The sequence below is a fragment of the Dermacentor variabilis genome, chromosome 6 (assembly GCF_050947875.1).
Source record: "Dermacentor variabilis isolate Ectoservices chromosome 6, ASM5094787v1, whole genome shotgun sequence".
In the NCBI taxonomy this organism is placed as follows: domain Eukaryota; kingdom Metazoa; phylum Arthropoda; class Arachnida; order Ixodida; family Ixodidae; genus Dermacentor; species Dermacentor variabilis.
The window spans coordinates 161,424,975-161,436,928 of record NC_134573.1 but is presented as its reverse complement, the minus strand read 5'-3'; the positions used below and the strand labels follow the sequence as shown (position 1 = coordinate 161,436,928).

Below are 11,954 nucleotides of genomic sequence, written 5' to 3'. Positions count from 1 at the left end.
GTGCCTGGGACCTCTTTGTATCCCAGATGTGACAAGGGTAGTTCAAGGGCGCGTTACTGGCCTCGAGCACACAGGGGCATGTGCCATAGAGCTTGCACCCTTTCTTCACTATCACAAGGATCGGCCCACATGATGATTTCTTTTTTGCCAACATCTCGGTCTTTTTTTTTTTCCAGATCCTAGCCATAGACAGCTTCACTGTAAGAAGGCCAAATGTGTGTATGTGTCAATAGACACTAAAGAGAAGCCGTAAATCAGTTGATACTGATAAAACTTTCTTTTTAATGCTCTAGCTTAATTAATTTTGCGGTAATAGGTTAATTATTAAAAAAGAAAAAAATATTTAAAGTGCAATTTTAGAAATAATTTTGCATGGAAACCTCAGCGCTGGTATGCCAGCCCAGTAAAAGAAAACATTGAGTTCAGGTGGATTTTTTCAATGGGAAGCAACTGGTTTCAATGGGACACCATTGGAGGCCCAAGTTCCAATTGGGCATCATGAAAAAGTCCAGTTGTTTGCAGTTGGACAGCACTGGAGCTTGGTATGCCAATTGGTCACAAATGGACCCAATTGGAAGTTGATGAGTAATCTCGCAAAACCTCGGAGTAGTTGATAACAACAATGGCCCAATTATAATGTTAGTTTTAAAGTAAAGAGAGCGTAAACTTTTATTTCAAATCAGCAAGATTTGAGTCCGGCGTCTTTTTAGTGGGTCTGGGCACCCGCCGCGGACGCGGTTCCGAGACCTTGTCTCGAAGCGGCTTCCTCGGCTCGCTGGATGGCCCAGAGTTGTGCTGTCAGGTCAGAGCTGAGGAGTGCGGTCATCCAGCGTGACTGGAGGCTGGCGGTGGAAGGGACGAAGGGGTCAGCGCTGCCCGACTTGTTTGCTAGGTACCGACACTCCCATAACATGTGATTTAGTGTGGCAACCGCGCCACACGATGTGCATCTGTTTGTAGTGTACATGTCTGGATACATGGCGTGCATGAGTCTAGGGTTTCTGTAAGAGTCTGTTTGTAATTGTCTGAAGTGTACTGCTTGCGTCCTGTCTAACCTAGCGTGAGGGAATGGGCATATGCGTCTTTGTAATTGGTAGTATGCCGTGATGTCGTGAAAACTGGTCATACGATCCTCCCATGCCCAGATGTTTGCAGTACCCCGCGGGGGCTCTTCCTCCGATGCTGCTCGGTGAGTCAGGCCTCGAGCAACACCGTGAGCCACTTCGTTGGGGGTGCTCATTCCGGTGTGTGCCGGGATCCATAGCAAATGCCTCCGGTTATCAACGTCGGCCTCTCCCTTGTGTATGGGATGTCGCTGGAGTATCTGATACGCCTCTTGCGAGATGCGCCCATTTGCAAAATTGCGAATTGCCGTTTGCGAGTCGCAGATCACATATGTAGCTTTGGTTTGTGTGAGGGCCAGTGCTATGGCCGCTTCCTCTGCCGCTTCGGCATGTGCCTTGTTCACTGTGACGCTCGTGAGGTGGTTGCCTCGGTGGCTAGTAACTGTAAAGGATCCTTGTATTTTGGTGTGATCAATGGCGAAAAGCATTCAGCTTTCTGTCAAGTTAAATATTTATCTTGAAATTTTACGAATTTCTCATGAACCACTGGCACCACTTGGTCAACCAAATTTTGCTCACATATACAGCACCTGACGTGCATCTCTCATATATCAAAGTGGTGAGTGTTGGGTATGTCAATGAAGAGAATTGCCGTAGTGTGTTCATGTATGAGTATGCTTCTCGAAAGGGAGTTTCAAGTTTATCTGTGTCACATCAAGGTTAGGGCCCATCTAGGCTTTTTTTTCCCTTCGGTTTTCATGTTGGTCCAAAGTCTAACTCAGAGACCAAGTGGGTTCAAAAAACCAATTGGTCCAATTGGACATGTTGGATTTTTCCACTGTGTGTTCTAAAACACAATTGGAAATATCCAATTCACCCGCCATGGTTGCTCAGTGGCTATGGTGTTGGGCTGCTGAGCACGAGGTCGCGGTATCGAATCCCGGCCACGGCGGCCGCATTTCGATGGGGGTGAAATGCGAAAACACCCGTGTACTTAGATTTAGGTGCACGTTAAAGAACCCCAGGTGGTCGAAATTTCCGGAGTCCTCCACTACGACGTGCCTCACAATCAGAAAGTGGTTTTGGCACGTAAAACCCCATCATTTTTCTTTTTGAAATATCCAATTGGTTCCAAGCGGAAATTTCCAACTGGTTTAAGCCATTTTTTTCTTTTTGACTGGAGCACAATGGTCATAAGTTTCAAAAGTTCTATTGTTTCTTTTTGCTTTTGTTTTTCATATTTTTGCTATTGTGTCTCAGTAAAGGCTCTTGAAACTTGCGAAGTACAGTAGTTGGCTCCTTTAGGATGCAGTGTAGACCTTCTTTACCAATAAAAAATTAATGAAGCCTGAGCAGATGCCATCCAAATCCATGACAACATGGCGAGCTCCTGTATTCAAAGTGTCGTTGCCAGAGCTGTATGTTATCTTTTGTCTTTTCTGACTTATCAAGCCTTTTCTTTTGGTGAGGGCGGCTCTTTTGGGTATTGTAGAAGTTAAATTTACTTAACAGCAAAATTTTTTTTAGTGTGCCATTAAAAGTGCAAGAAAAGCTTTTGCCAAAAATAAGTTATGCAACTGCATTTCATCCCTACACATTTCAGTAAATAGTTCTCTTGCATGCGGAACCGGAACCTAGAGGAAGAGACTAAGTATTGTACTTGGCACCACTGACATTGTCACGTCATAACCTAGAGCAAAACTTTCTGCCATCATCTAGCAGTAAGGCTAAGAATTTTGACGTTGCTTATCAAAAAGCTAACAAGAGCACTGAATCCATTTATTCCAGCTGTGCTCACAAATGACAGCCGCAGCGATTGCAGAATGAAGCATGCCAGTGTATCTTGATGTCTTGATCTGCCTTCGTCCTTGGTACCGAAACTGGTTCCTAGAAATAAGTGGTATCGTAAATCGTTCAGGGCACTCTGACACTTGACATTATTTTAATCAGACTTGGAGGGTTTGGGCCCCTATTTATCACAGGAAGTTGCAAATGTCATGTCAGTACTCTTTTAATTGTGCTGAGGCATAAAACAGCCAAGAAGAATGCACAAATGCCAAATAGCCTGGCTGACTTCTCCGTGTAAAGACATGGCATCACTCACAGTGCGTAGAACAAAAAGCTCCCCTAGCAGCGTAAAAAGCTCTAATAAGACACTACAGCACACGAGCAAGGCAGAATGCAGGCTTGAAAAAGGCTCAACATATATGCCAAGGACAAAGGAAAGGGAGAATCCAAAGTATTGATTTTTATTTTTGGGACGATCTGTTGCAAGGCAGAATTGAATAAAATAAAATCTTATGTAACTTAACTGTGCAGCAACTGTAACTGAATTGTACACCTTGCATCAGGCCAGCCTTTCTTAAGCTCTAAAGTCTGATTGCCCACATTCCAGGGCACAGCCAAAGCAAGTGTCGAACTTCTGGCATTGCCACAGGAGCTAAGCACTTGGTGCATGTTCCCTGGTCGATTTTTGTCAATCCCCAAGCCCAGGTAACTAACTGTACACATAGTGCTGCATTGTTAACCTGTGACTAACTGGCACTTTGAGCACCCAATGCAAGGAAAAATGAGAAGCATGTGACCGTCTGTCGCAATAAGGATTTATATCTCAAGCAACATCACTTCAATATCCTCAGACTTAAAAGCCAGCTTTGATAAGACGTTTTTAAAATTTTCAGACAACTCTTCCTTCATTGTGGCAGTTTCCTGTTCCTACATTTTCCTGGCTCTCTCACATTGTTCAAAGCTCATAAAAAGCATATCAAAGGATCTGTAGTGTCTGCAGACCTACCACAACTATTTGTCCAAGACAATTTTGCTTGCTTGGTGCTTCCAATTTATATCTGCCAACTGCTATCTCTGCTCTTTGCCTGATTGCTGACCATCATTTAGTTTTTTTCAGATTACCAGCAAGCCTCAGAAAATCAACGGTTCAAAACAGACATGGACAATGAAGACACACACCGACATTTGAATACATATGGCACCCATCCCATCGCATCTGTTTTGCATCAAGGCTATGCCATCATCAGCAGCAGCCCACTTTATGTCCACTGCAGGACATAGGCCTATCCCAGCCATCTCCAATTTCTGCCTTCTGTTGGCAGAGTTCACCTGATGCCTGAAAATTTCCTAATTTCATTGCACCATCTAGTTCTTCGACGTCCTCGACTACGCTTTCCTTTCCTTGGCACCCGTTCTGGAGCTCTATTAGACCAATTGTAGTGAAGCAGACATGCCCCTGCGTATGTGCCGACTGAAGAGGAAGATGAAGAACCGTGCCGTGATCGCGAGTGAGCCCCGTGCTACAGACAGCCCTTGCAGTGCCTCCTTATACCGAGCGTTCCAGCAATGTTGTCAACGACAATAAACCTCATCACATTTGGTGGAGGTTGCTGCGATGATGCGACGAGGTTTATTGTCATTGACAATGTTGCTGGAACGCTAGGTATAGGAAGGCACTGCAAGGGCTTTTCATAGCACGAGGCTCACTCGCAATCATGGCATGGTTCTTCATCTTCCTCTTCGATTGGCACATACACAGGGGTGTGTCTGCTTCATTACACAACAGTTATCCATTCAGCACATTGCAAGGCATGCTGAACTCCATTTCTTCCTCTTAATCTGAACTAGAATATCAGCTAGTCCTGTTTTTTCTCTAATCCAAACCACTGTCTTCCTGTCTCTTAAGGCTGCATCTAGAATTTTTCATTCCATCACTTTTTACGCAGTCTTCGCTGCTTCTCAAGCATCTTTGTTAACCTCCACATTTCTGCCACTTATGTTAGTACCAGTAGAATGCAATGATTGTACTAGGATAGCAGTTGGCTGCCGGACATGTCTTGATTATACCTCGAACACCTTTATTCCCCTGTAGATTTTCTTCTCAGAATCCGGGCTTCGTGCGACTAACTGGCCTAGATATATGTGCCCATGTACAGATTCTAGAAATTATCTATCACAACTTATTGTTCCCTTGCCAGGCACCACTTTAGTTTTCTGCACACTAATCTTCAAACCCACTCTTAGACTTTGTTGGTTAAGGACATCAATAATTTGTTGCAAGTCATTGCATCATTCAAGCCTATGTTATATTTGCCTAATCAGATGCAGGCTTCCTACTTAATGACCAAGACAATGTCATCTGTAAACCACAGATGAATATTTAGTTGATTTCTACCACCTAATTCTTCCCCAACCTAAGATTCTGAACATTTCTTGCAAATGTGCTCTGCACAAAATCATACATGCTGTGTCACTAGTCTTACTAAAGGGAGAGAGAGAGATGAAAAGGAAAGGCAGGGAGATAGTAGATATTAATGCAACTAACATTTCAAACCATAATGTAGGCTACTCTCTGTAGCATTTAATTACTTTCAAGTAACTTTGTGCTACACGTCAGCAGAGGCATATTGCCCAAGTAATAGCAGGGGTGTTCTAACAGCCTAATTTTTAAGACAAATATATGGAGGAAACTACCTTTGAATATTCCAAATTTCAAAAAAAAATATACTGTGAAATAAAGTTATGTAGAGTCTGTTTGGCAACAAAAGGTCTGCTTACATCATTTGGTACACTAATACCATTAACAACTGCATGTCAATTCAACTGAGAAGCTTGCAAATTAGAAACAAAGGATTTAGGTATGATCATATATGGTGCACAATGATGACAATAATAAAAAAAAGGACCGGCACCTATTCCAGATGCATGTAGTAGAGTTTAGTGCTCATTGAAGGAGGTAAGAGCATTACTACAGCACCTTACATCATTTAGAAGGAAACTAAATGTGGAAAAATTGGCCAAATAATAAATCACTCTGCCTAAATGGAGGCAATACAGTTGTAGGTAGCCTAAGGCGAGACGTGCTTATTCAACAGCTGATAAATGTGCTTAAGTAACCTCATCCATGTATTTCTCCAGGGAAGGGATTACCTTCTCAGCAACCATGGTTATCCGGCATCAGAATAATTGCGACGAGTATCCGTTTGCACCAGTCTTTCTCCTCGTAGACTACAAGAATTGTCATTGTCGTTTATAGTATTCGAAAGGAACAAATATTCGGAGAGTAAATTCTCAAACCGAATACAAGTTAGCAAAGACTATTGAATTTGTATTTGAAGTTTCAAATATTGATTACTCGCACAGCACTAAATATTAGATAAGGTCACCATACTAACACAGAAAGCATATCAATGTTTGTTGATGCCTCATGTGAAGTCCATTGCAGAGTTTGAACATGTCAAATGCTATGTACTCTATAGGGCCCATTTAGAGTGAGACTATACAAAAGTGGTCTCATACTTGCTTTCTAGCATCTGCACAGTCTGCATAAACTCTCAGCCAGGAAAATAAGCCATATTTACTAGGGTTGCTAGTAGCTTTGCATACATGCAAAGGGATATGGTGCCTGAAGTGTTCTTGGATAGCCGCAAGAATTGCTGGACAAATTAAGCCGACAGTGATGAACATTATTTACAATATTAGCTTAAATACCTTACTTATTGTGCTTCTTTAACTGAATGCTGCATCACAAGTTTTGAAATGCAAGGTATGGTGTCTGTGCTGCAGCTTATTTACTGAGAGTTTTCTAATATTTGTGTAGATATGAAAGTTATATCTGAAGAATACACTTTGCCAAACTAATAATTATAATGGTAGCTCCAAGGATGAGTAAAGCTTTTCTACAATGTTTAGGCACAAATAGCAAATTTATTTCTATACGTTTCAGCTTTATAGTACAATGGTAATACCATAACGAATAGTCACAGTTAGGACATCAGAAGAACACACCACAGTTTAAGTGGCAAGGTTCTACTCGGACTTGATGGTAACAATGCTCAGGCTATATGCACACTTCAGTACACATCAGCAATTCCCATTGCCTGTACAGAACACCACTTGACATTTTCATACAGCGCAGTAGCTCAATGACTACCGCTTTTTCTTCATCTCTGCCTTTTTCTTTCTCAAGTCCTTTTTCATGCGTGGATCAACAACTTTAAACCGGCCCTTAACTCCAGGTGGCCGCCTCACTTTGCGCCCTGTTGCTTTCTTGGCTACCAAGTATGTCACTTTGTCATTCTCTTTCTTGCCAAGGACCTTCTTGTAAATCTGCCGTATCTGCTGTGCTTTTTCTGCATCTGTCATGTCTAGCTTCTCCGTGATAGTTTCAGCTCTCTTGCGAGCCTTCTCAAGCTTTCGGGCAGCACGCAATTTCTTGCGAGCTTTAGCCTCTGCAACTTTTTTGATGGGTCGTGCATTGACAGCTTTCAATTGTGCTTTGTACTCTGCGACCATCTCAGCAGTCTCTGGCATCATCTTTTTGCTATGCTTCTGTTCTTCCTCCACAAACCACTTTGGCAGATTGTCATCGTTGAAAGCATACCTGTTAAACCCTGCATCTATGATGTCACGTTTTGCTTTCTGGGACCTAATCATCATTGTGCCGATAGCCAAACCCTCTGGATCCAGCTTTACTCTTTTTTGTTTCTTTTTTGGTGGCTCACTGCTAGTTTTTATTGTGCTTTTCTTCTTCTTTGAGCCACCAGTTGAAGTGGTCCCACTTTTGTCTGTTGTGTCTACCTCTACAGCATCTGCAAATGTGACTTTTTTTGATTTTTTTTCCAATTTGCTGACTTTTTGCTTGCCCGTTGATGCTTTTGAAGGTGTTGCTGTACTTTTTTCCTTTCCTTCAGACATCATCTCCAACTCTAGCAGTTCCTTCTCGTCATCAATGTCTGCAAATGCTTCTTTTTCGAACCACAATTTTCCCATTTCCTTGCGCTTGTTTTTAAGACTACCATAAGCCACATCAACAAGCAAGGGATTCTCATCATCCTCGGGTACGTTATCTTCTTCTTCATCGTTATTTGCATCTTCTTCAGCATCACTCTCAAACACTAATTCCTCATGCTCGTCATCATCAGAATCATCATCTTCACCATTTTCTTCCCCCTCCTCAGCATACCAATCTTCATTCATGACATTCTTCTTGTAAGAAACAAGCTTTCTCCGATGATCCACGTCCTCTTCGTCATCTTCAAGTGGTTGCACAGGGTCAAGTGTTCCAACGTCAACTTCGTCTACATTTGACAACTGTTTTTCATTCTTGATAGCCTTCAGTTTGAATAGATCCAAATCTTCTTCCACAATAGCTTGATCATTCTTCAGGACCATTTGCAAGTTCATGCGCTCTCTAAGCTTATTTCTCTGTTTGAGTACTTTCTTCTTTTTCTTCTTTAACTCCCTAGCTTGTTCAGCTGTTACTTCCTCCGCGTGTTTGAGCAGCTGAAGCTCCTCATCATCAGTTTCTTCTTCGACTTCTTCCATTCCTGCTTCTTCAGTTTCTTCACCTTCTTTCTTTCCCTTCTCTTCGAGCCATGCCTTCAGCTTCTTTCTCCACGTCAACAAGTTTTTTATGTCTCCGCGGCCCAAAACCTTGATGTCCTTGCAACACTCCTTGATTTCCTGTGTTGTGAGTGGGTGCGCCAGCACCTCATCATTATCTATCACCACTTCACTGCACTGACCCAACACTTCTAGATGGTTTTCACATTTTAGAAAGTCCATCACAGGCACCGTGTGGTATAGAGTGTAATCATTTTCGGGGTACCCCTCAGCTTTTGGCTTCTGCTTCTCGGGATGCGCCGGGTTCAGCTTGGTTACTTCTCCGGTGTCGACATCGCTGAAAAGGTGAGCCGGGTCCAGGAACCTCGGGTCGATCTTGTCGGGTGCAATGTACGACTGGCACACAACGAATATCTCTGCAGATTCGTGACGCGACGCCTGCGGCTTGGTTGCAGAAATCTTCTTGAAGAGCTTCTTGAGCACCCACATCAAGGCCTGATAGTCCTTGGAACGGAACACCTTGGTAATGAACCAGCCTCCCTTGTTGAGGAACTCTGTGGCCAGCTTGACGGCGTGCAGAGTGAGGACATTCTGGCCGTAGGCGTCGTGGTCCCAGCTCTTACCTACGTTCGGCGCACCGTCGTTGAGAACGATGTCGGCCTTCCAGGTCTTCAGTTCCTTCTTTAGCTTCGTGCGGCAGCTACCCGTCGTAATGTCATCCTGGATGGCGATGACGTTCGGAATTGGCCTTATTGGTACCAGGTCGACACCGATAATGACGCTGGACACTGGCATATATTTCTGAGCAACTTGAAGCCATCCTCCAGGCGCTGCACACAGATCGATCAACACGCGGGACCTCTGCAGGAACTCGAACTTGCGGTTTAGTTGAATAAGCTTGAACGCTGCTCTGGACCGGAAGCCTGTTTCTTTGGCCAAATGGTAAAACTTATCCTTGCGCTGCTTTCCCGTCTTTGTTTTCTTACCCATTTTGTAGCACACACGTTACGCAACACTTATACACGTGCGAAGACGACACAACTTCGTCTCGTTTAGTGTCTTTTTTCTAGACTGGTGTCGGATATGTCAATCTAGTTTTGCAACTTATTGCTGTTCTGTTGTTTCTTGCTCAAATACATTTTCTTTAGGTTACATTTATATTTATTTATATGACATTTATCATAATTGTCAATTATAGATACATTACGTGCACGTGCATGTTTTGCTCAGAGTTCGACGCAGCGGCTTAGCTGAATTGACGTCCTGGTCTTATGTGGGAAAGCGAACAAACCTCATGGCCGTTTGCATTGAGATGTTACCACCCTATCTATATTATAGTGCTTAGAATACTTAAATTAAACGGACGGGACCAACGTAACGTAGGCTTGATAGCGGGCAAAAACAGCGCGCGGGATGACCATCACATAGCGGCTGCCAGCATACTCTTTAAAAAGGGCTGCCGCGGGGAGCATAATTGTTACTACTTTCGGCTGCTTGACGATGTCGCCGATCAAATTTCTTACTATTTCGCAACGGTTGTGCAGCCCTCTGCTGTCAATGCAAAACTCGCCGCTACTTTTGCCCGAAAGGTGCCAACACACTCACCCTTTGGCGGCGAAAGTGTTCAGTATATTTCGTGTTTATGAAGATGTCGTCGGCCTTACCGAAGTAAAGGCAGCCCAAACCAAGGTCTTGGAGGTAAGGCACGAGTCGCTGTATTGCTGGGTAAAGCTGTTTGATAGCAGCACTTACATCGTTACGTCATTGCTTCATTACGACATTTAACTGCACATCGGTACGGGGTGCCATAACGTTGGTGCACGTTTTGCTTGCCAGGCTGAACAAAAGTTCGTGACGACCCAAGAGCAACGGCGAGAGAAGCAGCAACGGATTTTACAGCTCCAGAGCCAGCTGAAGGAAATCCACGCAGAACTTGACAAGACGCACCGAGGAGAGGATCGCTACCTTACCCTCATAACTCAGGTACGCCTGCGTGTTTTATGGATACTGGTAGCTTTACACACAAACGTGTGCAGGTACTGAACTCCAAGGAATGAAACCCCATTGTAGCTTCAAAGTAAAAACTAAAAGTTTCCCCTGGGGCTGAATTACTACTGCGTGACAGCAGGAATCACGCTATCCAGACAGGTGAGAGTTACACAGTATTGCTTGAATGAGAAATGTTACGCTGTTTATACTGTTGGTAAGATATCTGTGCACTCGTTTTATGTGAACTATATGCACTATAGTTGATGACTGTTATGGGCTTGTCACACTTTACTCTTGCAGGAGCACGCCGTCATCAAGGAAGAACGTTCCTTGCTTGAGCAGTTCAAGAACTTGGAGAAAGCAGAGCGGGATTACTTCGCCTCTCTCTCCTTGGCACTTCGGGAGAGCCACGAGAAAGAGCGTGCCCAGGGGGAGCGCACCAAGTACTGGTCCATTATTGGTTCCGTGTGCGGTGCTGTCATAGGCATTATCGGGGCCACCGTCAACAACCGGATACGCCTAAACCAGCTCAGAGACCTTGTGGAACGTTCGTCCAGCCAACCGGAGGTACAACGCCTGGTCTACAGCCTCTCGGACGAGTTCAAACGGCACAGAGACCAGATCGTGGAGTTTGTATCCGACATCCGAGAACTCCTTGGTGCTGCACCAATAGTCGCTGCGACGGACCGTGCAGCTGTGGTACCAGTAATGATGACCAAAGCCAGAGATAATGTTGAGGCTGACTCGGACCTTGAGCTTCAGATGAGGGAAGTAGTAGTGCTGGTAAAGCAGCAACAGCAATTATTAGAGAGGGAGACAAAAGAAATAAAAGCATTGCTAGCCGCCGACAGAGCTTTGGAAGAAGCTGAAGGAGACGTCAGGAGAGCAGCGGTGTACATTGGTGAAGACGTCAGAGACATAGTGGCTGACTCACAGCGGCAGTTGGAGTGGAAGATGAAGATAAACTCACTTGCCATGGTAGCACTAGTGTACGGCGCCCTTGCAGTGACTGTTCCACTTTTGGCGGCTTTTTTCAAAGGCTCCTGATGACTGACTACTGCCTTCATTAATGAATTACGACTAAGTCACATTGTTGACTGCATTTTCTTTTTTTAATTCATTCAGCAAATGGATTCAGTGGACCAGTGAAGCTTTAAGTAGTTTTGATAGGAATGAAACTCCTCCAGTGTTCAGCTATGTAGTTCCTGTTAGCGGCAAGTTGTGGAAGTATAGTTTCATGTACTTTCTGAGTTGCAGGGAGCAATATGCTTGTTGTGTGCAGTACAGAAGCAAGGTGGGTATTCCACACTACTTTGGTGTGCTTTCTCTTCAGTCTGCTGTCATCATTTGCTTCCAGATGTCCCTGTAAGAGCTATGCAAACAGCAGCTTTTTTTTTTCTTTATATACATTATGAATACATACAACTGACTTTACAAAATAAATTAAATGAAAACTCATATTTTAAGAGAACAATTTTGTTTGTTTGCTACTTGTTTTGCCATTTTGCCTGAATAAATGCTGACCCTTGTGCACTCGCTGTAAAAGCA

The 11,954-nt window shown here is 43.8% G+C and overlaps 2 protein-coding genes across 2 annotated transcripts; one reads left to right on the top strand and one right to left on the bottom strand.

Annotated features, from left to right (window-relative positions):
• Positions 1-6,759: 6,759 nt before the first annotated feature.
• On the bottom strand, positions 6,760-9,480 carry LOC142585612 (pre-rRNA 2'-O-ribose RNA methyltransferase FTSJ3). Its single transcript, XM_075696502.1, has one exon. It carries the CDS (start codon positions 9,405-9,407, stop codon positions 7,002-7,004), a length of 2,406 nt encoding a protein of 801 aa, XP_075552617.1. The 5' UTR covers positions 9,408-9,480; the 3' UTR covers positions 6,760-7,001.
• A 193-nt stretch (positions 9,481-9,673) lies between these two features.
• On the top strand, positions 9,674-11,939 carry LOC142585614 (mitochondrial potassium channel-like). Its single transcript, XM_075696506.1, has 3 exons — positions 9,674-10,115; positions 10,254-10,400; positions 10,707-11,939. Exons 1-3 carry the CDS (start codon positions 9,918-9,920, stop codon positions 11,451-11,453), a joined length of 1,092 nt encoding a protein of 363 aa, XP_075552621.1. The 5' UTR covers positions 9,674-9,917; the 3' UTR covers positions 11,454-11,939.
• Positions 11,940-11,954: the final 15 nt, after the last annotated feature.